Raw genomic sequence first — 27,748 nt, forward strand, 5'->3', positions numbered from 1 at the left:
TTTGTTGCAGTTGGCCTTTAATTGCATTTAACTTGCAAGGAGCAAGCGAAGGCATTAATGAACTACGAATTTCAAGAGGAAATGCAAACAGCATTCTGATGATGGCAACAAAACAGTGAGATGTTACTGGCGACAACAATGGCTGCTAATACTGTTGTCAACCAAATACAAATTTTGGCATGGGAAGAGCACAGAAGCTACTGCCACGCTGTTTTGCTTACCCTTTCACTTGTTTGCCTGTTGCTTGTACTTACGATGACTTGACATTTACTTGTTTCCCCAGCCTTTCCAGCCTAGTCTGTAGTTGTAATGCATGTCTGCAAGTTGTAATGTGCATGTGGAACATATTTTGATGTATTTTCACTGTGCAGCTGTATAGAATCTATGCAGTGACTGTGCTTTTATCCTTGCCAAGCTCTGTTGCATGCAATTGCTAATTAAACAGACACTCTATACTATGCATTCGAGTCATGATTATACCCTGGTTACAGGTTACACTCTGGCATAGTGTAATATGGGAGATGTGACAAACAATGCCTGGTGTCACACCTACAATACCTCGAAAAAATGTTCCTTGTGGTTGCTGCTTCAAGTAAATAATGTTATTGTAAGGAAGAGAATGAACGTGCGCACAGAGTCAGCAGCATCGGCAGCATCAAGCGCGCAGCAGAGGCTCGAGCTTGGGAACTGCTCGGTGCATCCTAGAACCGGCGGTCGCTACGAACCCCAATAAATCTCCTTTATAAGTGGTGGAGCCATGCAGGGTAACATTCCGCTCTACCATCCTGGAACTCCGTTGTCGGACGCTACCCTCCGCCATGCCGGGCGCCAACCAGCAGACTCTTCCATCGCGACCCGTCCCTTGTGCTGGCACCATTCGCCAGCGGGAGCCTCCTATCTTCAGCGGAACCGACGACGACGACGTTGAAGAGTGGCTGTCATCCTATGAACGGGTGAGCGTTCACAACAAATGGAATGACTCGGACAAACTGGCGTAAGTATCATTCTACCTCGCGGGTGTGGCCAGTCTCTGGTTCAGAAATCATGAGTGGGATATCCGAACGTGGTCGACGTTCAAGACGTCGATTACAGAGGTATTTGATCGACCCCCCGTCAGGAAACTCCGAGCTGAGCAGCGTTTATGCACACGCGCACAGGACACGGGTGAAATATGCAGCAGCTATATAGAAGACGTTCTAGATTTGTGCAGGCGCGTGAACGCTGCCATGACGGAAGCGGAAAAGATCAAGCACGTCATGAAGGGAATCGATGATGGCACGTTCCAGATGCTTCTGGCCAAGGACCCGTGCACTGTTGGCGACGTCATCAGCTTGTGCCAGAACTATGATGAATTACACAAGCAGCAAGCTCTGACAAGGCGACATCCCACACCAAATGCGGCGTCATTCTTCAGCCTGACCACCGGCCCAGAACAAGCCTCCCTGATAACCCAAATCAAGGATTTTGTGCGCAGAAAAGTTGCACGACAGCTATCTCTGGTGTCCGTCACTCAGGAGTCTGCCAGCACTTTGCCGCCTCATCTCCGTAACGTGATCCATGAAGAGGTCGCGGAAGCGCTGCCGGCTGTTCACCAGCAGGATGTCGTGACTACACCAGTAACTTATGCTACGGTTGCTACAATGTTGCTACAATGTTCACTACAATACTCACTATGGCAAATTAATTTGTTTGTGCATATGTTATGCTTTTCAGCTGAACGAAATAAATAAGAAGTACAGGTAAAAGTTACAGTAATAACTTTTCGTGCTACTGCCATGGCATTCTTTACATGTCATTGATTCATGTGAATTTGTAGGTGCCTCACCCTATGTCTAAGCTGGTGGGTCATAGCGTTAAAATTTTCGAATGCTCACTCCCAGGCTTCAAACTCATCAACGCCTGGGGTGGATGTGAAGAATGAAGATGCAGAGGAACGACAACAGTCACAACAGCAGCAGCACCACCAGCAGCAGCAATTGCAGCAACCTGAGGTGACAGGCGACGTCCAGGGCTGGCTTGCCTGCAAGACTGTGCTTGTGGATGGCAAGGTACATTTGTTTCTCTCTTCAAACCTGATGCTTCCAATGGACGGAGCAGTATGTGAAGCAAGAGAACTGCGAAGTGTATGGAAGGATGACTGGTGTGAAACTGCTACCACATTTACATGCGTCTAGGTTGACATATTGAATGGGAAACTATGGTGTTGGTCTGTGTTCAAAGATCCGATTCTGCCATACATAACCTTCATGCACCTTGTGCTAGCATCTGTTGTGTATAGGGAGCCTACAAAGAATGAAGAGTGAACGAATGGTGTTGCTTCATGTAAAGCAATCATAGAAATTCCTCATGGCTAATGTTTTGGGAGAGTGTAAACTTGTGTTCGTTTTGCTCGTGTTGATGCCCGTTTTGGGCCCGGTGAAAAAACTCATGGAAAGTTTTTTTTTGTATAAGTGTTTGTTTATTCTTTCGCTGAGACTTGCAAAAATTTATTCAATATGGCACACGAGTTGCAGGTCTTCAACCTCAGCTGGACTGTCCTCTTCTGTGCCTGTGATTGGCAGTATAACTTCACACTTGCTGCATTCCTGACTGTGCTACTCACATTGTGTAATTTTTTAAAACAAGCAGTTATTCACGAATGCCCTGGTAGATTCAGAGGTTGGGTAGCTGTTTGGCTGACTACAACTGCCCGTTCTCCCTGGCAGCTGTCTTTTTGTGAAGTGTTGTTGCAGCCGTTTCTTTAAAAATTCAGTGTCAAAATTGTTGAAGTACTTTGAGGACTAATGTATAGCAGTGCTTGGAGTTTGCATTTCTATGAGCTGTACAAGGACATGGCAGTGAGAGTCTGCAACAGAAAATTACCCAGACAAGAGATGGCTGTCTTCCTTGCATTTGAGACTATGCGCAATATGCTGTCCCGAGCTTTGCTTTCGCAAGCTATGGTGTCGCTAGATAGGCGCATTCACAGCTCCGCACGTGCTTTTGCAGTGCCGATAGGGCGCCATTACGGCTAAAATTCATTAGCATTGGCTTTCTTCACTGTGGTCTTTAGTCAAAAAAGGTTTTACATCTTGTCCAATGCAGAGGTCAAGCGACCGCTCCTGGCGGCCTGTCTGGGTGGTCCTCAAGGGTGACAAGGTGTACATACTAAAAGACCGAAAGGTGGGCTTTCTGATGGTGTGTCTGCATTGTTGATCACTATAACAAAGTGCCTTGTCCCTGGCTGAACCCCCTGCTCTGTTTGCTTAATGCAGCAAATTATAGAGGAGGTGGTGCTTAGAACCATAGTACTGGTGTAGCAAATAGCACCTGCATCTGGAAATAAAAGCTCTGTGAAACCAACATAAGCAGTACCCAATGTTGGCATTTCCTAGTGGTTGTGTTCAGGTATATTAATGCAGCGTGACTGGTTCCAGTATGTGAGAGACACTCTGCAACTACCTGAAAGTAGAGCCATGTGTAATCAGAAAACGATAAACTGATGTGCGCAGCCTTGGATGTGGTCCTAGCTTGCAAAACTGTTCATTGTGTTGGTTTACTAAGCAAGTTACTATACAGTTAAAACTAGATCTGACGAAGCCCGATTTTACGAAGTTTCCTATCTAACAAAGGAATTTCCATTCCCCAGCAGCTACTCATAGGATTCAATGTTATCATCAACCCGAATTAACGAAGCAAACTTGGCCAAACTTGATTTAACAAAGTTTTTGCTGAAATAGTTTTGCTGAAAGTAAAAAACCGGTGATTTCTTTCTCATTCTGACACAGATGGGTTCTTCTTCGAGCCTGCGCTCTAAAACTATCCCGTTAAAACATCTAAGCGACATGGTCACATCCCTAGCTTTATTTTGACGAGGCCGCACGCCGTGCCCATGCACGGAACAGCCAACTCAGCACTGCCTCATTATGGGTGGTGATGGTTGCGTTCATTATTTCATGGTTTATGCGACAGATATAGGGATTAGTGGCAAGTACAGTGCCACGGTAGCTTCTGCGTGTTGTACGCTACAATTTTATGTTTCGAAGGACCGAAAAATTCCTTTCTCGATTTTACGAACTTCCCGATTTAGCGAAATAATTCCAGCATGGTCATCACTTCGTTAAATCAAGTTTCAGCTGTATTTGAATTTTAAGCTCAAATGTGCAACAGTTGTGCAACAGTTTGCCCACCTTCTTCCTGTGGCAGGTATGGTGCTCAATACGAAAATATAAAGCTTTCTTGTGGCTACTTGCAAAGTCAGTGTTCATTTACCTACAGCTTGCTTTGAAATTTGCATCTTGTTTGACTTGGATTGCTAAAGAACATTTTTTGTTTACCACTTTTGCATGCACTAGTAATGTTTAAATAATAAGTTTTCATGTACTAAGCTACCTGTGTACATTTAATTATAATAAAAGTTTTCCGCACATGGTCAAATACTTGTCATTTGATAAGTTGAAAGTTTAATGTTAAAACGAAATTGCATTCGACACAAACATACTTTTGTTACATGCAATATTCATTATAAGCATATTATTCATAGACGCTGATGTTCAAGGAAAACATTTGTAAATTTACATTGTTATTTATGGTAATTCATTATATTGGAGCTTCACTGTAGTTGTTATAGTGTAGTTTAATATGACAGTGTGATGCATGCTTTTTTCTTTTCCTTTTTTTTATCGTTTGCCCTCATGCAGACCATAGATTTTGCCGAAGGTTCACGTCTGTCAGTACGCACTTCGATGAGTGACGTGGCACGCGACTACACCAAGCGCAAGCACGTGTTTCGGCTCCGCATGGAGACGGGCACCGAGTACCTTTTCCAGGCTGACAACCACACCCGCATGATGCAATGGGTGGACGCCTTCCGGCAGATCACCGCCGAGGACTCTGAGGTTCGCCAGTCTTTAAACATTGTCTCTGTGTTTCTCTTTACTCTTGTGAATAAGAACATAAACTTATTTCTTGAGAACAGTGCAATGTTAAAGCGAGTATAGTATATTCAGCACAAGGTGACAAAAAACATCATGAAAGATCTCACTAGAGGACATATATCGAGCATAAGAAGAGGGGAAAAAAAATAAAGGGCAAGTTTTCAAAAGATTCTGCGGAAATATCTGCAAAGTAGCTGAAGTAAAAGTATTGTCAGATGGTATTTAAATATAGATTATTCAGATAAATTTCTGAAGAAATTAGTTTGTTTTATCGGCAGAGAAGAAGCTCTGAATTATCTTGCATTGTCATGAGCCAAAGAAAAAAAATTTGAAGGGAAGAAAGAAGACAACACGAAATTGAGGAAGAAGAAAAGAGTTGGTGGGCAAATGAAGGAAGGTTTCACACCAGAAAATTCCAAGTAACTGTATCTAACTGTAATGTTCAGGTTGCTTTCGGACCTATTTTCTTGAAAAAAAAAAAGAAGGAAGGTGTCCTTAACATAGGGTGAATGTATAGGTGTCTGCTGCTTCAAGAAGCGTGCAACCGTCACCTGAATGCACCGCAGGTGGAGGAGCTAATGCGCAGTGACCAAACAGTACTGGAGAAAGCGCAGGCCTTCGAGCAGAATCGCCTGTCACCTAGCAACGCTCCACCAGCCGTGTTGCGGCCGGCACCTCGCAAGCTGGCTTTGCGTCACCGCTCGCCCACATCAGGATCACCCCGGGTGAAGTCCCGACGGGCCTCCCTCGGGGGTGAGCAACAACACCGCTTGCCTCTGCAGCCTAAACCACACTCCTTGCTGCCTCCTGTATAAGGATAACTGTCGTTTATTTGGGGGTCAACTTGATGACATTTGTTATTTGCTATCATATATCTTAAGTAAATGCGATGGTGCAGATATATCATGCAGAGTAGTATACTTCTTCCATGGTGATATTGGAAGCCCATAGGCGCCACTTTTATGATAAGTCATCTGTCCTGCTATAATTCCTAAGTGCAGTTAAAGTTAGCTTCTTGTACAGTTGTTCGTGAACAAGGGACAAGTAGGAATAATAATAATAATATTTGGGGTTTTACGTGCCAAAACCACTTTCTGATTATGAGGCACGCCGTAGTGGAGGACTCCGGAAATTTTGACCACCTGGGGTTCTTTAACGTGCACCTAAATCTAAGCACACAGGTGTTTTCGCATTTCGCCCCCATCGAAATGCGGCCGCCGTGGCCGGGATTCGATCCCGCGACCTCGTGCTCAGCAGCCCAACACCATAGCCACTGAGCAACCACGGCGGGTGACAAGTAGGAATGTCTGTCTCTTGAAACTTTAGTGGTGAAATTGGTTCACAGTGTTGCTGCCTATCTAATCGCACAGGATTGATGTCAGGTTATTATAACTGTTGCTACGCATAGCTACTGCGTCCATAGATGCATTGCTGTGGACGGGCCACCCCGGGTGACGTGGTAGTCCACTTTGTCACTACGAGTGCTCCTTGACCTAAGCTCGATGCAGGATCGTACACACAGTGCCCGAAGCCGCACTTCAGTGAATGGCACCCCACAGGCAGGGGCCGCCTATGTTGGTACAAGGTTCATTTTGGTCAGCAGGAGCAATCAAAACGATAATGCAACACCGGCCGAGGGAACGGCCACAATCTACCATTGGTGCCAGCTATGCATGGTCATGTTGTCTGTCGTGCAGATTGGCTTTACATAACTCACTAGCTGCAAGGTTGGGACAGCCCTTCTGTATTTTGGAGGAAAACTGGAAAGCGAAACTTTTTTATGCAATAATTAAAAGATTGCTGCTAAACGCAGGTTCACTACGAAACTGAGAACCGCATTGGTATTCAGTACAACAGAACGTCCCTAATTCATTAGTTTCAGAGAAAAAAAAAAGCCCTTCATTCTGTTCGACAGAAATTCTAGTGATAAAATAATTTATATTTTCCAGACCTTCGTATACTGGAACTAAGCTGTAATCAGTGCTGGCATACTAATTTTGTGTACCCCCCTCAATGAGGAAACATTGTACTGTATGTCCTGACTTCTATGTACCAAAGTTACTGATAGCTTGCTACATTCTTGTTATGCCAATGCTAGAAGGCTCCTAAGCATGTGCAGCGCTGTGTTTTCTGGCCCGAAATTTATAAGCATTAAATTTGCAAAAAATTTTTGAGATCTTCAATGTTTGATTCAATATCTGTTTTTTTTTCTTGATTTGTTTCGAAATTCAATTCAAAATCTACTATTCGATATTTGCACCCTCCTAGAATTTATTAAATTGATACATGGCTCAAGTCTTGTCTCAATTTCGTTTGAATACGCTCAGTTACCTGTGATTAAAAAAATATGATAGACTATTCTTTCATGGTTGCCATAAAACTATGAAATTAATCCTTTTAAAAATGTGCATAGCTGAGAGACCTCTTCGTGTATACACTGTGATATAGACAGGGTGTCTACCAACCAGGATAACCGGGAAAACTTAGGGAATTTGTGCTTCTATCAGGGAAAATAAGCTGTCATTTTATTGAAAAGGAATGAAAGTAGCCCTAATGCTGGCTTGAGTAAAAGAGAGGAATCGTAACGAATTGTCTTTGAAGCCATGTCATCATCTGGAGGTTGCCAGTGTACAATCAACAACCAATTTTTCGGACGCCCGATTTTTGGGACATGCCCGATAATGAGGACAACTTCGCAGCACCACCACACACCTCATAGAGTCCATGTATACAAGAACGTCTGAAATTTTGGACGCAAGAACTCTTCGCCGTCTGATTTGCCGGACATTTTGCTGCGACCACAGGTCTGAAACGATATTAATCAAAGACAACAGTACCGTTTTGATTACCTCGCCGCATTGAACTGGCTCTGACGCAGGTCTGCTGGCAACCGTAGCCACCACTGCGGCAACACGGGGCCTAGCTGCTTCGACATTCTCTATTAAGGCGTAAACCTTTAGTGGCTCATGAGTATCCGGGCGCAGTCCGTGGCAGACTCAGGAAAGTGTTGATCACCGGCAAGGGGCGCAAGGAGAGGAGGTGCCATGCCAGTAACGCTGTCCGAGTGGGCATGTGGGAGAGCGCGGACATGCGCGTAGGGGTGCGCGCACATTGGCAACAAACCTTGCAGCCATATGGCTGTGATTGCATACCATGCTTGCGGCCACGGCAGCGTCCATTCGCAGAACAGTTCAGACAACAGCAACAGAGGCAGTCATAGACAGGCTTTTGCCAATTGCAGTTTAGCTCAACAAAATGCCCATATATATTTAATTAAGGTTCTTGCCGTTCGGTGCCGTGTTTTATCATTGAAAGAATTTGCCAATGCCAGCAATGGCACCAATGGCAGCTCTGTAATCCTTGCGATTGGCTTTGAATCTTAGAAAGCACAGTGCGCTGCATAATGCCGGTTCCCAAATGGCAGCTTCACCTCAGCACAAATGCGTTACGCGGTGAAGCATACATAAAGTATTGCAGTGAAGCTTAACAAGCGTGGGAAGGGGCAATTATCACGGGACACAGTATGTATTCCCTAATTATCTTCTGTCACAGTGCAACCACCGATATGCCTAATAAGTGTACTGGCAGACCTTCAGAGCTTTTTCGGACGTGCCTGTAGTGATATAGTGAACTCCTAGGGAGTTCGAAAAATCAGACGTTGACTGGACAACCAACCAAGAGGATGCTTCAAATGATCTGGGAGGCAAACGCGTGGTTGAACGAAGATGAGAACAGAGCGGACCTACGCTTTGAGGAATGAACGGGAAAGGAAGCCTGCCGCTGCTTCTTTCAAGGAGCTTGACCTCAAAAAACAAAGTGTTGGCTGACACCGGAATGCAGGTGTCCTTCATCCAAACCGAAATGAACTCTTTAAAGCAGGGAAACGCAACAGTGAGGCATTGTGCGTGGGCTGAGAGTATGTCAGGCAGTTGAGGTCGATTTTCCAGCTACTTAGAGAATCTCACTTGTGACAAAGTTTGGGCTTAATACCAATGAGCTTGCTGTCAATTGATAGAAATAGCGCATTTTCGAAAATATTTACTTCTGTATGCATCTCTTTTTTATTATTTGAAAATTTTCGACTCCATTTGCAGTGGGCTTTATTTTTTTTTCAAAGATATTTTATTCACTGTGCATCTTACTAACCCTTCCCTTCAGTTTACTATTTTGAGTGGAATAAACACTTCTCCTTACTATTAAAACTGCATTAGGTCGATTTTTTAACTTTTTAACATGCTTACCAGAGAGTAACAGCATTGTGTGACATGACATCAGCCCAAGTGAACATAAAACAAAGTTCTGTGTCACTCAGGGCATTTTGCAAAGGCACTCGGGGAAAACCTGGAAAGCTCTGGTAATTTTAAAATGTCAACTAATTGATATCTAATTTTGTACCTTTTATTCTTCAGTGCATCTCAGGGGCTATCCTACATAGGCTGCATTATTTTTTTATGTTAGGACTGCACAGTCTTTAATATCGTTTGATGTGTTGAACATTGTTCGTAACAATTTGCATTGAATTGTTCGAACGAGGCAGAGCAATATGCACAGGAAGATGCGGATTCAATGTGATCAACAATGGTCGAACAAAGAATATGTCTACATACTTAAAATTTAATTCTGGGTTTTTATGTGTCAAAACTATGATCTGATTATAAGACACGCCTTAGCAGGGGGGGCTCCATATTAATTTTGGCCATGTGGCATTCTTTAAATGTGCACATAAATTTAAATGCATGAGCATATTTACTTCACCCCTATCAAAATGCAGCTGCCACAGCCGGGATTGAGCCCGAGACCTTGACCTCAGCAGTGCAATGCCATGGCCTAAGCTACCTCGGCAGGTGAAGGAATGGCTCCAGACCCAACTCGTTGACACAGGCACTTATCCTCTTTAGGGCTAGCAACCCTTGTCGAAATGTTGGCTCTGGAAAGGTCCCTTGTTCGACCACTGCTTTAATTTTTTCACGTGACAATGCGAGACAAAGACAGCTGAGACAGCCGAGTTGTGTATGTTGCCTTACTGTGGTTAAGCTGAAAATGGATTCTGTGATGTTCCCTGTTGACACAGCTGCCTGTGGTGTTGCTGCAGATGAGCCGTCGTTGAAGGCAGTGCACATGTGGCGAGGCAGGGTGGTGCACGGCTGGAAGAAGTTCCACGGGTCGCTGGCTTCCCTCCCACCAAAGGGGCACAGCATAGGGGTGCCCCTGCACGAATGCCCACCATCCCACGAGAATCAGGTGCAGATCACAGAGGCAACTCAATTGTTCACTTTTCCCGAGCACTTGCAGCTATGCTAGCGTTGAAAAGAAATGCGACTGTGGTGCAGTGATGGAACAGCCGTGCCGATTGTAACGAATTCTACCAAGAGCGGTCCTGTACACCATCCTGCTACAAAATGGCATTTTAATGGAAAATAGCGCCGAGCCTGCGAGAAAAGAAACATTTAAGAATTAAAGCCTTCTTTTGTTCATGCCGCCTCGCTAGTCAAAATGAAAGCAAAACGTAAGGCACACTATCATGGTGATCATCATCCTGGAAGTCGGCGTAGAGGTTATAGCGACAGATATAGCTTATTTCAGTCGTCTTCTCGTGGAGAAAAGGATGAGACTTAGTCTTGCATTCACTGTTTTCACAATTGTTGCATTTCTCTCCAGCAAAGGTTCAAATGTCAACGTGCTGTCTCGTTTGTTCGACAGTTTGGTATCCATAGTACCAGTGTGGCACGAACTTAGCTTAAAGGGACACTAAAGAGAAAAATGATTTATTCTGCATCAGCAAATTACCTTTCTACAACACCAAAAACACCACTCTTACCTTATAAAACTCTTGGTAAGCCAGAAAAAGCGCAAGAACGAAAGACGGGTGGCGACGCCTCCTTGACGTTCCCGCACCTGGTGGCTGTGACATCATGGATCTTGATGGCATCTTCTAGGAGCTACCTAATTATATAGCGATACAGATTGACTACATTGTGTTGTAAAGGAACCAAATATTAAACATGGCAAATTTCAGCAACCTTTACTCAGCCAATGTGGCCAAAATGCGAAAAGATACTTTGGAATCACTGACCTCACACTGACGTGCCGCCGTAGGGGTTTCGGTGCAAAATTCAAATACTGATACTTTACATTCATTTTCTCATCTAATAATCAAACTGTTATTTTGACATGACTGCCGGCAGGGTTCTCAAACAATGCTTTATTAGTCTAAACTGATTTATTGTTTTGCTTTAGTGTCCCTTTAAGGAGGATGTTTGAGAAAAAAAAGAATATGTCTCAGATTAGGTCCGCTTGCACTACATTGTTTAGCACAGTCATTGGTGCTTCTTTAAAAGTATTTTGTAATACTATGCATATTCAAAGATTGGAGCATGAGAAAGGGGGCGCGTTTGGGTTATCGCCTATTAAGAGCATGCAGTCTGCTTCGAATGGCACTACAACGCACCCTCAGGGACATGGATAGGTGAAGATGCCTAACACAATTGGGTTCGTGGCAAACGCTGTGAGAGTGATGTGCGACACACTGCGAGATTAACTGGCACCAGAAAAAGAAACTTAGTCCATGCTGGCATCTTCATATGGCACGAGCAGGGGAGTACTGTGGGGAAGCTGCTGTGGTGGGTGCCTGCCACTCTCGGTCACTTGTGCCTTGTGCCTTTTCTTGTTTATATGGGATCGGGATCTAGCAGCCAGAAAACGTACCATACGATCGCACTTTGGCGATGTACTGAACATTGGTGCCAAGAGATTGTGTTCCCCGGGTTTCGTATTAACCAGCAAAAAAAAAAAAAAAATAGAAAGAAAGAGTGTAACTGTAATGGGTAATTTTTTTGTGTTCTTCATCGTGAATGCTGGTGCCATAAAATGATACAAAGTGGGATTGTATCAACAAGGTTCTACTGTATTAGCTTTGCCTGTCCTCTGGTTAAACTGCGTCAGAAGATGTCGCTACCAGCGCTGTTGCTGCCATGCAGCTCTGTGGTAACCTCGCATTTTGCAAACGGTAATACCTTTATGGACAAGCTAAATCTCTCTATTGTACAGAGGTTTGACTGTATCATTATGGGAAACTGCGCTATGTTGGCCTTCAACCTTAGGGTGGGAGGCAGAGTGGTTGAGTACTTCTTCAGCTTGGTTCACACTGCCTGCCTGTGCCTGTGCAGTATGTCCCATGGCTGGTGAGCCAGTGCTGCCGCGTCGTGGAAGCAAAGGGCCTGGAGACCGTGGGTGTGTATCGCATCCCGGGCAACAGTGCTGCTGTAGCCGCCCTCTCTGCCACAGTCAATGGCACTGGCGGACCACTGGACTTGACCGACCCTCGGTGGGGTGACGTGCACGTGGTCTCCAGCCTGTTGAAGGCCTTCTTCCGGCAGCTGCCCGACCCTCTGGCTGGCTTGTACCCACGATTCATCGCCGCTGCCCGTGTACCTCAGGGCGCTCAACGTCTCGCTGCCCTTCGAGCACTGGTATGATGTGATGCTCAACGTTGTTACCTCTTGAAGTGTTTCTGCACAACTTTTGGTGTATGGGAAAACGATGGTAGAGTTCACAAGCATTGCACTTTGGGCAAGTTGGTATTTCATGACATTGTGTGTTGATGTTAGTGCAACTGAGAATGAGCAGAGGAAAAAAATTCCTGTCTCCTATTTCTTTTGTATTTTTTGTATTTTTCTTTCACTCATTCTGAGTTGCGCTAATGCCATGGCAGGAAAGGACTTGCTGGAATCCCTTTTCTTTTTGTTGCACTGTCTGTGGTAAGTGTGGAAATTGCCTGTTAAAAAGAAATACAGTGTTTAGTGTTGAAATAAAAACAGGAAGCAACAAAGCTTATTAGTATGCTGTTTGTAGCTCCTGCCCTCCAATTGTGACCAACAAGTGCAATATGAGAGCCAGGAAGCGGGAAAAACTATTGTTTGCCCAACAGTAGCACAAAGCTATGAAGGATAACTCAAATGGATTTCTAAAAAAAAGTAAGAAAGAAATAAAACCTTCGCAGTTAAAGAAAACATCCTCCTGGTAAAGGGATTGACTCTGAGACCAACGGCTTTCTTGGGTAGTCACCCTACCCTTTGAGCTAGCTCGGAGGCTAGCAGATCACAGTGCGAGGTCGAATTAATTGACAACTCAATGCGTAGGGACACTATACTGAGTGCCTATGTTCAAAACCTAGTTATGTTGACAATATGCAGTGTACATGACATGACCATGTGGTCCATAGGTCACAGCATATGCAGCAGAGATGACAGTCAGATAAGTTTCTCCGCAACAGATGCAATTAATCTGCCATCTACAGCATGAATTCCAGGATTACTCCAGTTCAACTGTGCCATCAGGGACTTGGCACACTAGTAGAATTTACTAGGCAAGTTTCAAACAAGCCATTATTCGTATGATTAGAATGATAAAAACTGCATTCAAAGTGAAGATAGCCAAGTGAATAAGGCTGTTGGTTCACTGACATGATAGGGGCCTGTGGCCCTGGTTGATGAATAGTGCGTAGAAATTGGGCTGCATTATGCATTGGCAATTAAGAGTAACTGTGTGACTGCATGCACATGCATTTGCACATGTGTAATGACCAGTCTGCACTTTAAGGTGACATTCTTACATCACATTATGATAATTAATAAATGCAACTAGGGAACCTTGTTTGAATTACCCATTCCATGCCTCCATATGATCACTGAGTTTCTTTTTTTAAACACAGCTGGATAGTACCAGGGAGTCGGTTCAAATTATCCATCATTTTGAATTGTTTGCGCTTTAGTTATCGTCCACTGTGCATTAGTTGTCACAGAAAAGAACACTTGGCTTTCAGTCATTTGCAACTACGAAAGTACACCACAATGGCTACAAAGTGATGGCAGAAAGAATCAATAATGAACAAACATAGCCTCTCAACTAGTCCTGTGGTCCAAGTGTCCTCAAGGTTAATGAATGCCAGGGAATTGTGCGTGCCCTTTATGCATAATTTTATCATCTTTTCTTTATTTTTGTGATAGGTACAAGAGCTTCCTGTGCACAACTTCGAAACCCTCAAGTTCCTCATGCAGCATCTCAAGAGAGTGGTGGCCCACAGTGAAACCAACAAGGCAAGGCCTAATGCTTACTTTAAAGCGAAGTACAGCTGAACCTCATTACAGTTAAACTTCGGTGTAATAAAATGGACAAAGTTTTCTCTATATCCAGGTTTTCATTACATGCAGTTTTTGCATCAAGACTGGCGTTGGTCATGCAAAAACAAAAACAAAGTGCAATAGATGGGAATCGAAGTGAACTCACCTCTTAAATATTTATTTTTCACTGAGAAAAACTGGGTAATTTTCGCCTGTTGCTTTTGCATGATTGAAGACATTATGTGGCGCTCCAAAGGAACTAGAGCATCTCAGGCTGCTTTGCTTCATCGTGCTGCGAGCCGACAGAACAGTGCAAAATGTCCACTGCGGCTGTTCAGTCTCATAGTAGGCACAGCTGGTCTGCCTCTGTCAAGCTGTCAAATGCTTTTTACAAATGCGGCACATCTGTTCTATAGCTACGTCACCATTGTCGGCATACAATAAGTCTCTATGTTTGGCACCTCCAGGCACTCCACCATTCATGCATAGTATATCTCAAGCTTCAGCAGCATCAGATGGATTTTAAGGCTCCTTTTCGTCTTCGCAGCATCCAGCTTGGATGACCTTGCCTATTTGAGCCTTGATGAAGCAATTAGAGATTACCTGTGCTTCGACTTTCCGCTGGGATGCAGCTAGCATCTCGATAGCTTGATAGATGTTGATCTTCATGTGCTAGTCTAGATGAATGTCAAGAAGAATCTTATCTGTCAACCAACGGTGGTAGCAACACTTGAAGCTGCTCATAACCCCGTCTGTCTAAGGGTTGTATCAGGGATGTGTAGTCAACAGGAAAATAGTGTAGCTCAATTTTAGCGAGCTGGATGTCTCCTACATGGCACGTGGAGCAGTTGCCTAGCCAAAGGTAGATTTGGCAGCCTGGTCGCTTAACATCTTAGTTGAACATTTTTAACCAGTCAAGAAAGATTGCCCACGAAATCCACACTTTGGAATTGGCCACATATTTAACTGGATTTCGCCTCATTCCCTTAAAGCACCTGCGCCAGGCATTTCTCCCAATAACCAATGGGATTTGCATGTTACTGCCATCGCTGTTGGAGCAAAGCAACACCATTGTATGGAGTTTGCTTTGTTTGCCACCATGGCAGTCTTTTCCTTTAGTGCCAGCACGCGAGTTGACAGCATCTGATAAAACAAGGCTGTCCATAAGCGTTATTGATGTCGGCCACCTCATAGCAGCTCGAAATACCAGGCAGCTCCTCGGCCACCCATGAAGCAGAAGGCAGACTCACCGCTAATCACCTTTTTGATGGCACCGTACTGGTTTCTAAATCTTTGCAACTCAATCCTGCACTTTTGCATGTGTCTGTTCTTCCTTGCTGATGCTGAAGAATCAAAGCTTTCATTGCCTGTTCCAGCCAGGCTCAATTCTGTGCATATTCAAAACAAGGCATAGGAAACTAAATAAAAGCAGGAATTTCACGTCCATTCATGATCTCAAGATTTGGAGAAATCAATAAACGAACACCGTAGAAGGTGAACGTGTCTTGCCAGTAGTGAAAAGACGAGCTGATGAATGGGCTAATGTAACGGTAAAGATATGAATGCATGTAAGAAGTCCTCAGTTATTGCACCACTTAGGCTATGTTTTGGTTTTACTTTTGAGAGAGCACACATGCATTGACAGGTTATTGAGCATTGTTACCTGTAGACTATGCACTTAAAGGGGCCCTGAACCACCTCTCGGGCTTGGTTAAATAACGTAGTCCGTGGGTAGCATATGCTGCTGTGAACATCTCAGCCAAGTTTTGCTGTCGTATGCAGTGCGTGGAGCTCACAAGCGGATCGCAAAGTCATCTTTCTCTTAAACACTCTCTTTTCGACAGAAGGCTCTGTCCTCACTCTCTTCTAGACGTATGGTTTCATCATCGAACGCACTCTTTTGTCATTCCCTTAGATGGTTGTTATTGGCCGTTAGCTGACATCAAGCTGTGGTTGGCTTCCTGGCGTAGATACCGCGGCTGCCGCGGGGAGCCGCCATGAGTCTACTGGCTAAGCGCACTGCGGCTCGCTGAGGACAACCGCATTTGGCTTATGTTTAGCGCGTCCTAAGCACCAAAGGCGGAAGTCATGGCATCTACGTTAACATCCACAATGAAATTTCAACTGCTCGCCACGGTGACATTTAGAAGGTGGAGCATTGTGGGCATGCCCCACTGCACCATAGCCTTCGCAGTGCAAGGCATTGAAGAAAGAAAGGGAGGATGCGGTGGCTTTGTTTGACTGCCAGTAACTACGCTTCTGCTGAACGCATTGAAGTACTTTTTGCGGCAAAGTACGGTAATCCCTTGTTATAACGAAGTCAGCGGGATGGCGCAAAAATTCGTTATAAGCGGTAATTTGATATAAGCGGCCACTCGAGAAAAGCTAAAGCAGTCAAGCTTTAGTTGCGCCACAACTGCGAAGAAGTCAAAATACAATGTATTCAGCGAAGCAAAACTTTATTCAGGTGAAAAAGATGCAGTGAGCTTTGGCTGTTTCAAGTTCTTAATAAGCACACGCAGCCCCTGCACGAGGCCGTGGTTCCCGCCCATGCATTCAACCTTATTTTACAGCAGGCGTAGGTACTCTCGTGTCTGCACCATAGTTGGCACTTCACATGGCTCTTGGTCCGCCGGCTCTTCGTCCTCATTGGGGCCACCAACAGTGTCAATTAGTATCTCCGCATCCGTTGCTGCCGCAACCACGGGAGCAACAGCGTCAGCCAACGTGAATGTCTCGAAGTTGCCTTCTACGTGTTGGCCAGCAATTTTATGAACAGCCTCGTACAGATCGCTTCAAGTCCAGTCACCATCAGGCTGGTCATCATCAGGGTTCGCTGATGACTGCGCGGTAAAAGCTGGCGTGCGCAAAGCAGCGAATGAAGAGGAGAAGGCAGTGGCCGCTTTTATAGGGGGATGTGGAGGTCACGGAAGACTACGAGAGTATTGCGCTGGAAAGCGCAAAAGCCGTGGCTCGAGTCTGAGGTTGTGTTTATTGTGCTCAAAAAACGTTCAGCCGCTTATTGTGGGTACGCAGTGTGATCGTGAAAACTGAATGGTTTTGCAGTAGGGGCTTTGCCTGATCACTGGGCAATTTTTTACCGAGGTGTGCAGCAGTGAAGTTTGCGAAACGAGAGTTTTTCGGTGCACCGTTGTCGACGACACTGTGCTAATTCTAAGGTTCAAGTGACAGTGTTCGTACACCATCGCGTCCATGCCATTGATAAATCTCTAGGAACAAAATTCAATGACTCTACCATGCATTTAGACCGTTTGTCTAAAGTCAGATGGTGCAAATCGAGCCTGACCAGCACGAGAAAATCGCCGGGGAAACACCAGCATGCGTTGACCCGCCATGTTGACAGCCTGACTCGCCGCTGGCGATGCTCGGAATTTTCATGTTTTCGTCAAGTTATCAGGTCAATTTGCACCATCAGAAGTGCAACGAAGCTAGGAGCGGTGTTTTATTACAATGCAGGCCGATTATGGCAAGCGGTGAACAAATTTCTGCACTGGCTTCCCCAAAGTTGTCTTCCCGATTTGTTAACATAACTCCTCGCGTCGAACATGGGACTTATAATTGGAGGGACACTTCTTTTGTGCTTTTCGGTATGTTTCAGCACCAGAAGTGCTCTTTAGAGCAGTAAAACTTTGCTCATTGAGCGCACTCAATAGAATGCTACGGCACAAGTCAGCCTACGGTCTATTGGCCATTTTTCGGCGTCCAAGGGACCGTGATTTTCTGGCATCGCAGAGCATCAGGAAAACTTTATTTTCGTGTGGATTCTATCACAGGGGACACCAGCGATGCGATTGCGACCGAGATTAACGGTTCGGGCGTGCTGCACCATGGATTTTGACAGCTTCCGTTCGCTCAACAGTAAACAGCTGGGAGCACTTGGCGCTCACTTGTTACCCGTTACTAAGCGGTCATTGGTCATGGGTTTGGTACTTTTGTGGCCTGTTCTGTGCCTGCATGAGACTAATTCGTCGGCGGTATTAATTTGACACTGCATGCACAAAAGGGTCGCCGCCGCCGAGTTTCCGCTCGCCACTTCGCTCTAAGCAGGTCAAGCTTTTCGTGCGCTTCGAGTAATGCGGCTTAAAATGCATGCATTCGGGTCGGGAGTGGAAGAAATTTCGAATAAAGTGATATTTCAAGTAAAGCAATTTCGTTATAACGAGGGATTACTGTATTTTTGAAATAGCCTATTTTCACTTCAAATGCCTTTCTCCACTTCGATAAAAAGTGGTTTGGGGCCCCTTTAAGAGACAATTAGTGCAGGAGAGAAAGAAATCGGTTATTTCTGAATTTATCATTGAATCAGTAGATGGCAGCAAAAGTTAGATCTACTGAAGAATTAGTTGACTATTCATTGCTGTTACTCAATGCAAACATAAACCACTGTGGCACTTGCATTGCTCGTCAACAGCAACATTGCTGCGTTTGTTGTATGCCATTAAACTACCATATGATCAATCTTCTATGATCTGTGTCACTTAGAAAGTGTCTGAATTTCTCCTTACACTGTGCAGATGGAGGCTCGCAACCTGGCTATCGTTTTTGGACCAACTCTGGTGCGGACAGCCGACAACAGCATGTTGACAATGATAACTGACATGTCACACCAGTGCCACATCACCGAGGCACTCATCAACTATGTGAGCATCAACGCACAATGCATTCTTATTATGAATTTGTGCATTCACCGAGACTTGCGTATGAAAGAAAGAAATTCGTTGATTTCACCAAGTCACATCTCAATTCTACAGCCACATTGCTAAAGGAGAACTTATCAGCATACGTTTCCTCTTCTTATTGATTGAGCACAATCACACACTGCTATTTTTGCGTGAGTTGATCAACCACTGTATAAGGCCTAATGTGACAAGGCACAGAGTAAGCAACAGTGGGTGGTGAACAAGGGAAGCCTCGTGCTGTGGCCGACATTTTGTCAAGGGGGCCCCGACGAAGACACTTTTGTTGTTAAAACCAGAGTCCTTATGTAAACCTTTTCTTTTCGGTGATGCTTCTACAGGAAAGCTTGTTGGGCCAACTAAAAAGCCTCGTTTAGAAGTCACCTTAGCCATTGGCTGTATTGAGGCCCACTTCCATGCTTATTCATGTGTCATCCCAAGACACAGTGTCAGGACATTGGCTACACATCATGCGACTTATGGCTCACCTTCAACTGAGATTCCTTGTTAATTGTGTGCTGTTGCAGGCGGACTACATCTTTAGCCCATCTGATGAGGCCGCAGTCCCGGACCTACCACTGGATGTGACCGCCCTGTCAGACACTGACTCTTCAGTTCTCCTAGGCAACCTACATAAAGTTGGTGGCCAGGGTAAGTGGGGATGGCATTGCTTACATAGTGTTAGGTGCGTTAAGCTCAGGTTCGTAGTATTTGCTAGGCTCCAAGCATTTTTTTGATGAAAATGAACATAGTAAGCGACCTGTTTTGGTTATGTGATTGGGACTCTGTTTTGCCCATGCTTGACGGCTTGTTTCTTGCTGTTTGTTTAGGGGCAAACGTGTTGGGCACAACGGTGGCCCCAGTATCAAGTTTATGATTAAGTTGAATTGGACTATATTGGACTCGTTTGCTGCGAGTTATCCCTTATATTGAACAATTTCTGAACACTGTAAATATACAATAAGAATATATAGCAAAAGGTACAGTTAAATGTAACAAAAATAGCAGTCACTACCGATATATAGAACTTCAAGCAGCGCAAAACTGCCCCGGCAATTGGCTTTCGGCTGGTCGAGCCACCAACACCCCTTCCGAAAAAAGTGACTTAGCCTGGCTATGCCTATGCAGCTCTATCGTGCTGTGGCCAAGCACTCCCCTACAAAAAATGTTCCTGGCATGCCCTGCAGCGCTCACTCATACGGCCAATCAGATCGAGTTTCTTGTCGTAGCTTCCTTCCTGCACCTTTCTGGCTTGTGGAGGTCGACGCCATCATATCGTGTTGTTTTCTCATGTGTGGTCTTTGTTCTTGTGTTATGCCTAGCGTAAAGCGGAATCTTCTGTTCACCACCAGGCTGGAACTTATTGAGCCAAGCGCAGAAACAAAAGAAGGCTGGAACTTATTGAGCCAAGCGCAGAAACAAAAGAAATCTGATGACAACTCAGCATCCTGCGCTCAAATTAACCCTTTAAGGGTCGATTTTTTTCGCCATATGCGAGCACCCAGGGTTGATTTGTTTTGTTGCAGATTCCAATTCTTCTTTGGGACTTACTTCAAAAAAAATTTACCGTAATTTTTTAGAGTGACCATAAAGTAAGAAAAAAAATATTTTACGTTGGTATATATGTACTCTTCATTCATGAATAACAACAATAAAAAAAGCAAATGAACTTATAAAATTTAAAATTTGATGCATTGTTATACACATAGTTCAAGGCATTGAAAATGCACACACTAGAATATTTCACAAGACTCAAGTGTTCCTGCTCTTACACTAATATGTACATCCATAGCGTAATAGAACTGCGTAGATGCGCACACTCACAAAAACTATGTGGTTGTGTACCCGTCAAAAAAGCAAAACGTGTGCAAACTTCCGCTAATGTTCATCTTATCGCCAACCAGAGGCAATTAGTTTTCGCAAGTGTAAAAAAAAAAATGCAACAGAAACGCATGCATGGCGACATCCTTTCTATGCACACCCCTGTGAGCACTAAAAGAGCGAGAGACAGGCGGTTGCCCTTTGAGCGATTAGTAACAAGATAGTCATCAGTTTCGTGAGCGCAAGCAGCCGAAACCGCCCGCAGAACAAAGCCCAAAGCACTGCCTGCCCACCTGCCAATGCGTGAGTGGTAGTATATAGATGCGCTGGAGCAAACTAGCTCTAAAACAAACCATGCAACGAAAACCGAGAGAGGGAGGTGCGCGAGAAAAATTCTCTGTATTCCCACAAAGTGGCAGCACATAACAGAAAAACAAAAGTTAGGAAATTGGCGCGCTTTTTAAACGTACAGACGGTGCCGTAAATATATGGCATCAACCATTTTTGGACTTGTTCGTGGCGCCGTATATTTACGTCATTGACCCTTAAAGGGTTAAGAAGGAAACAGCCTATAACTGCTACCATTGTACTGGTTTCAGCATTCCCAATGACAAAACTGAAAAGTGTTTCGACGAAATTTGGTGTTATTAGTCAGCATTTCCAGATGCTGTTGATGGGCAAACAGTGACCAAGTTTGTGTCCACAAACGAAAATGCCATAACCACAGGAAAACCTGAGAACGAGGACTTCATCGCCAATGTTATAAATCGGCGCACTAGTGAAGGAAACAGTAAAAACTAGGGGTGTGCGAATACTTGACTAGTCAATTTAAAATCGAATAGCAAACATTTGAATAATTAAATTTACGAACCGAATATTATGAGTGCAACACATGCCTAACTTTCATCTTCATTATCTCTACATATCATTCATGTTACATTTTCCTCGTGGGAAACACCCCAGAAATTCCATTTGCCGTGTTGAAACGTAACAAGGTGCTGACAACAACAAATAGAAGAGCGAGCGCAGAAGATAAGAAGTCCTGTCATAAGATGAGTTCGTGGGTACGCTCACAAAATACCGCAAAAACAGTGTGGTGACGATTATCGTCAATGGAGACACGAACAGTACACACACTGTGCGATTGGTCAAATAATAGGACTGGTCACTTCACGAAGAGAAGGGCCAGAGTAAGGCGTGATCACTTTTTGGAGGTGAGAACCAAAGTCGGCACTAATAATTAAAATGGCAATCGTTGGATTGTGACAGATGTTTACCATCTAACACGCTACGCAAAAACAGCCTCACTTCTATCAGGGATTGCTGCTGAAGTCGCCAATTTCTTTCTACACAGTATTTTTTTTTATGCCATGGACCTCCGCGCGTTTTCCTCAGCGACTGCAGCAGAGTCTTCCTCTCTTCTATCCTTACCGAAGTTCTGCGCACCTCAAACACCATTTACAAGACGACTTCCAGTTACTATCCTTAGCCCAACGGCTTGACGGAACGGTTTCATTGTTCACTCTCGGACATGATTGCAATGTACATCTGCAGACATGATTGCAATGTACATCTGCAGACATGATTGCAATGTACATACAACCACACGAACTGCGTACAATCCTGCCGTACGTGACATTTTATACCATGGATACGCAATGTACTACCGGCCTTTCTCTCTTTTTTCTCGTCTATGGCTGTTCACTTAGTTTTGTCTCGGGTGTACCATTCCTTTTGACTCCTGTACCTCCACCAGTTCGTATCTCAGAACAATTTTTGTCTCACCTCATGAACTGCCGTCACCTCGCCCGCATTAACACCAGCATCTCCCAGAACGCTCGGGCATCTCGCTATGACTGGACTCACTGTGCTGCGACTTCTTCCCTGAGCAACGCAGTTTTCTGGACTCCTGTACGTGTTCCCGGCTTATGCGAAAAATTCCTGACTCGATTTATTGGACCTTACACGGTCAGTGAGCAGAATCCCCTGTTAATCCCCGGGCCTCACCCCTTAGAGTACCGTCCAATCACTGTTGCCGTGGGGCAGAGATAATGCATGCGTCTCGTTTAAAACCATATACTTGAAGCACTTCATAATACTCCTGTGCGGCCAGGCGGCTGCTTCCACAGCGAGAGAGAATTTGTGTGAGCACAACACAAGCCTGACTTTCAACTTCATCATTTCTACATATCATCATCCATGTTACATCTTCCTCACCTGTATATATCATCATCATGAGCTACACAGCTTAATCTACGTGGTGGCAGCATGAGCTCGGCTGGAATAAAGTGATTCCTTATAATATCTAATATTCAATTTCTCGAATATTTGATTTTTCAAATATTGCTACCTTAGGGAAATGACCCCCGGCCATGGTCTGTGCCTTAGGGCTTGCAGTGTTATCGAGGTGCGTAATGTTTATCGGTACAAGGTTTGACATGGTTGTTTGGACCGATTGAAACAATTAAGGCAACACAAATAGAGGGAACAACAAGAGCAGCACGTGTGGAAAGCACAGAAGCATGTGGGAAGATTGGGTCGATTAGCCACCACAAGGCACGCTGATCGCATTGAATACGGAAGTTCAGTGCTCACGCATGCAGATTTGCACAGTTCGAAGCTTTCTACCCACATGCGAGCACACAGACCAACTTGGCACTTGTGCTCGCGGTAGTTGCTAGCTGATCAACCAGGGACCCGGACACCGCTTGAGTGGCCACTAATCATGTGTGATCTCGCAACCGTCTAGCCCATCAGGCCTTATTGGAGCTGCGTCATCTGGCGCCAGCAACTAATGTTAAAGTTACCGAATCAATGCAGATCTATTTACAGCAGTCGCATGACCCTCAGAAAACCAACAAACCACCTCACCAACAAAAGTGAGTACACAGGATGACTGTTGCAAGTTCACGGCCATCTTGCGTAATACCGTATGGTGGCCCCTCTCTGCATGCCATTCGTAGGTGCACAACAGTCTCTTTTTGTAACTTTGAGCGATCCGTCTTTTTGTAACTTTGAGAAGACTTAACTTTGGATTTACACGGCGGGCTCGAAAATATGTGTGACAATGTGCTGACCCCCCAGCTGCATGCATTTACACAGACAACAAGTGGACGGGAGGTGACGGGGGGGGGGGGGGGGGGGTGACGTTGCACAAAATCGTTGTGGGCCTCCTGATTTCAGAACTCTCTACCAATGGCACCTACTGTGGTCTGCATGTACGGTGCTGAGTGACATGATGTGCATTCCCCACCTTTGTCTGTCGGGCATATTGGCCTTAACGGGCTGACAATAACCCACAGAAACTACTTGTCATAACAATGGAAAAATGCCATAAAAATGGAAAAATGCCATAGAAATGGATGGTATCTATGCCCTGTGTAGTGTCGGTACCTTCCCCTGTCATGTGGAAGGTACCGACGCTACACTACGGTCATGTGGATGACAACTTTACCTGTCGTGAAATCTATGTGTCTACTTCCCTTTTTTTTTTCTACAGTCGAGTGACAACTTTCAAGAAGTGTCCTGTGGTGCATCTTTGAGATAAATTTAATGTAGTGTTGGATAGTGTGTGGAAAAAGGACGCTCTAGAAGAGATTGTGAGATTGATCAAGATGCTTATTCACATACATAGCAATTGTGCAGCTAGTACTGCAACGTCTGAGCATAAACAACGGGAAATTCTGCTCAAGGTTTGTTTTCTTGCGAATGTGCTTCAGTACTTGTGTTCTGTTTGTACGTTTTTGGGCTCAGAGAAGATGAGGTTGGTATATTTGTCCAGCTGCACAGAATCTGTAAAATATGCTAGACGTAAATTATCATTATCTACTTGTGAAAAATGCTGTGTTGAGCTGAGAACAAGCATTTTCTGCCATATATGTGCAGTATCTTTGCGTATTACATTGTCCAGGGACTACTTTGCCAAGTGGCATAGTGATAACAATGACTAATAATTCTCCTTGCATTATAAAATCATTATGCATTCAGGTGCACATGTTTGTAGGTCTTATTAATAGTGTCATCTCTGATACTTGATGTATTCCAAAATTTTGATGTTAGCTTCTGGCTTGGAGCTGCACTTGCTTCTTGGAAAGATTCCTTTAGTTTTGTTTGAAAATTATTCTGTTTAGATTTGAACAGCTTTTGTTTGCCTGTGAATATGTGGAACTGCCCGACGCTGACGTTGAAGAGAGAATCTCTTTGGCGACATTTATGTAGTGTGTGATCTTACGTGCATAATTTTTGTGGGGAGAGAGGCTCACTTGCTGCGACAATCTGGACATACTCATTCTTTTGAACATGGGCAGTAAAGAGGTACAGTACCATGCTTTTGCTTCTGGTATTGCAGCAGCAGGCAGCAACCCGGAGGTGTCCCCCAGAGACCTGGTCTCGTCACTTGTGAGCGCGGCCAACCGCAAGCTGCGCCAGCGCAAGCTGTCCCTCACCGTGGAGAGCAGCATCCCAAGCACTGTCGGAGGGCCTCTGAAGCCCGGCTCACGGGTCAAGGACAAGATCTTGGCTTTTGAGGGCAAAGTGGGCGAAGACTCGACCAGCAAGGCGGCCAGCAATGGCTCGCTACCTGCAGAGAGCAGCTCACCACCACCTCCCCTCTCGGCCGGCTCCAGCAGCTACCCTCCGTCCCCAACACGGACCCTGCTGGGATCCCCACCCCAAACGCCCTCTGTGTGCTCAGAGTGAGTTTTGCCTGGCTGTGTTGGTTCTTGTCGAAACATTGTGGAAAGAAAGAAAAAAAAAAAATCTGTAGGGCTGATCGCTTTTTTACACACTTACTGTACAGCGGGTTTGCCTCTTGCACTTCTATGTCTGTAACAAGACTTCAGCAATATGACTGCACAACAAAGGATGCGCTGAGCATTGTGCTGAATTCAAGGCTGAATTTAATTACACTTAAGTACTTAGGCATGTGCAAATACTGGAAATCTTCGAATAACGAATGGAATATTGCCTGTTTGATTCAGTGGTTGAATCGAATAGTCACTATTCCACCCTGCAGCCACACACATAAAACGCAAAACGTTACACAGTGGAGCATGCTATATGCCACTCGAGAAGCCAGACTGTTCCAGCTAAACCACCATTGTTCACACTCACCAATGGGTCCTGACTATGCCGCATGAACTACTTATTTTTTACTAATGTTTCGTTCGAGCTTTTGATAAATAACACTTTATAATGTGCTTTGTAATGACAGAAACTTACTAACGTCAGTAAATTAAAACGTGAATGCCGAAGGTGAGAACAGCTGTTAATTATTTGAAAACTACCAGAAAAACATTCGATATTCCATTCGCTTCTGGAACTGTTGGATTCAGATTTTTTTAGGTCACAAAAATTACTTTTGGCACACCACTATTAAAGACTCATGAGTGTACCAGCAACCATGTTCTAAATTAGTAACTTCTGGTAATACTAATATGTTGAGTGCCTGGCGAATTGGTTGAATGAGCACGAATGGGCATTGTGGAGCAAGCTGCACCAGCTAGCCCAAATGCATACGTTACTGAGCCACAAAAGATTCCTTTGGGCAGATACATCCTGTGGGGCATTATTTTCTTGCACATCATTGTTGCATCAATGTTTTGTTGTTACATAATTGCCAGATACATTGTGCTGACTGATGGGCAGCAGAAATGTAGTCACAACAAATGCTTTTCCAACCTAGATAGTCAAGTTTAAAAAGTTGTTGCAATTTCATTGGAAGATTATGCTGACCCATGGTGCATCTTCTGTATCCTGTGATTCATCAACTTTTGTACCTGTCATAGCTCCTGCTGTCCTGTCAGGCAAGCTCTTCACTTCATTGCGTAACTTCTCAGTTTGTGCACACACAGATGCATGGTGGCTATGTTCTGATGGGGGCATTATGATCTTCCGAGATTTCGGTAAACTTTACGAGGAAATCCGAAGAGATTGACACTAACCTGGAGCTCTCTAATGCAGCATCGCCTATGGCTCACACATGGCTTTTTAAATAGAAGAGTTACTTGAGCTGTACTTATACATTGTCTTCCTACAATACCAAAAGAAAATCCACACTTACCGTGAGAATTGACTTAAACAACGTGTGAGAAGAAGTAACCGTAAAACTTGCAAAAACAAAAGGCCGGTCACAATATCACATTGGATGTTCCCGCATAAGCTTGCTGTGAGACCATGAATCTTGACAGTACGTTCTAAGGCCTAGTTAATCTTTTATCAGTAAAAATTAGGGACATTCTATTCGAAAAGAGCCAAAGGCTGTGCTTTTGCAGAGCTCAAAAGAATGTTTTCTTGGGCAAGTCGGTATTTAGGCTTGCTGTACATTCTTGTTTTGGCACGTCATTTAGAATGTGGGAAAAAGGGCAGAGAAGAGACAGTGGAGCACTTTTACTGAGCTGCAATGGCTCAAATACAGGGAAGTACTCGGAAATCCGTTACATTTGCACTTACCTAATAGCACTTTACGGTTCTAAATTCAAGATATGGAACTTTGACCTTAATTTTCTCTTCTAATAGTAGACCTATTACTGCTAAATTAACGAGAATAGAGATCTGAAAGTATACTTTATCCGTCTAAACTGATTGAGTGTTTTTCATTAGCATCCCTTTAAATGCAAAGCTTATGATGCATGTTGTGCCTTCTACAGGGACTTGTGCTCATCGCTGGCCAGCGGGAGTGCCTCACCGCGTACCTACGGACAGCTGAGTGCGCTAGCGCAGCAGAAGGTGCGCCATCTGGAGGAAGAGACACGAGCCCAGCTGCGGGCTTCCTCTCGCCGCTGCTGGCCCCCACCCGCGTGCCCCGGCGGCCCTGCTCAGCGCGAGCAGATCGAGCGCGACTGGCAGCGTGCCAAGCAGGAGCTCGAGCGCGAGGACCTGCTCGACTTCCTCGCTGACGAACCCACAGCCTACCTCAGGCTGCTTGGAGGCGGCAGCGGCACACAGCAGCATCAGCGATCATCTCCCGTGCCTTTCAGTCCCCTCGTCGGCGCTGCAGCAGGCACCTTCTTTCGATCACCGCAGGTGAACCAAGCATCACAAGCATCACCAGCAACAAGCTCAGGTCTGTCACTTATCTCTTGCTTTCGAGAATATGACCTCATGATGAAAAATATAAGTTTCGTGCCTTCTGAAGTGCTCTTGGTAACAAAGGATGCAGTACTCAGCTATGAAAACACACAAGTGTATTTATTGC

General features: G+C 44.7%; 1 protein-coding gene across 9 annotated transcripts in view; it reads left to right on the plus strand.

Annotated features, from left to right (window-relative positions):
- Positions 1-27,748, plus strand: part of LOC142572672 (rho GTPase-activating protein 23-like) — a 143,043-nt gene that overhangs the window by 88,110 nt on the left and 27,185 nt on the right. For 5 of the 9 annotated variants that reach the window (XR_012826121.1, XM_075681962.1, XM_075681954.1 and 2 more), the window contains 11 exons: positions 1,881-2,048; positions 3,085-3,177; positions 4,680-4,877; positions 5,483-5,669; positions 9,988-10,157; positions 12,083-12,385; positions 13,922-14,011; positions 18,571-18,696; positions 19,260-19,383; positions 24,902-25,247; positions 27,201-27,616. Coding sequence is in view for 8 of the 9 variants with exons in the window: in XM_075681962.1 (XP_075538077.1) it covers positions 1,881-2,048; positions 3,085-3,177; positions 4,680-4,877; positions 5,483-5,669; positions 9,988-10,157; positions 12,083-12,385; positions 13,922-14,011; positions 18,571-18,696; positions 19,260-19,383; positions 24,902-25,247; positions 27,201-27,616 (2,221 nt within the window). In the remaining variant the exon portion in view is untranslated. The remainder of the gene's footprint in view (positions 1-1,880; positions 2,049-3,084; positions 3,178-4,679; positions 4,878-5,482; positions 5,670-9,987; positions 10,158-12,082; positions 12,386-13,921; positions 14,012-18,570; positions 18,697-19,259; positions 19,384-24,901; positions 25,248-27,200; positions 27,617-27,748) is intronic. The other 4 variants (XM_075681957.1, XM_075681959.1, XM_075681958.1 and 1 more) reach the window with 4 other exon arrangements.

The sequence above is a fragment of the Dermacentor variabilis genome, chromosome 2 (assembly GCF_050947875.1).
Source record: "Dermacentor variabilis isolate Ectoservices chromosome 2, ASM5094787v1, whole genome shotgun sequence".
NCBI classification, from domain to species: domain Eukaryota; kingdom Metazoa; phylum Arthropoda; class Arachnida; order Ixodida; family Ixodidae; genus Dermacentor; species Dermacentor variabilis.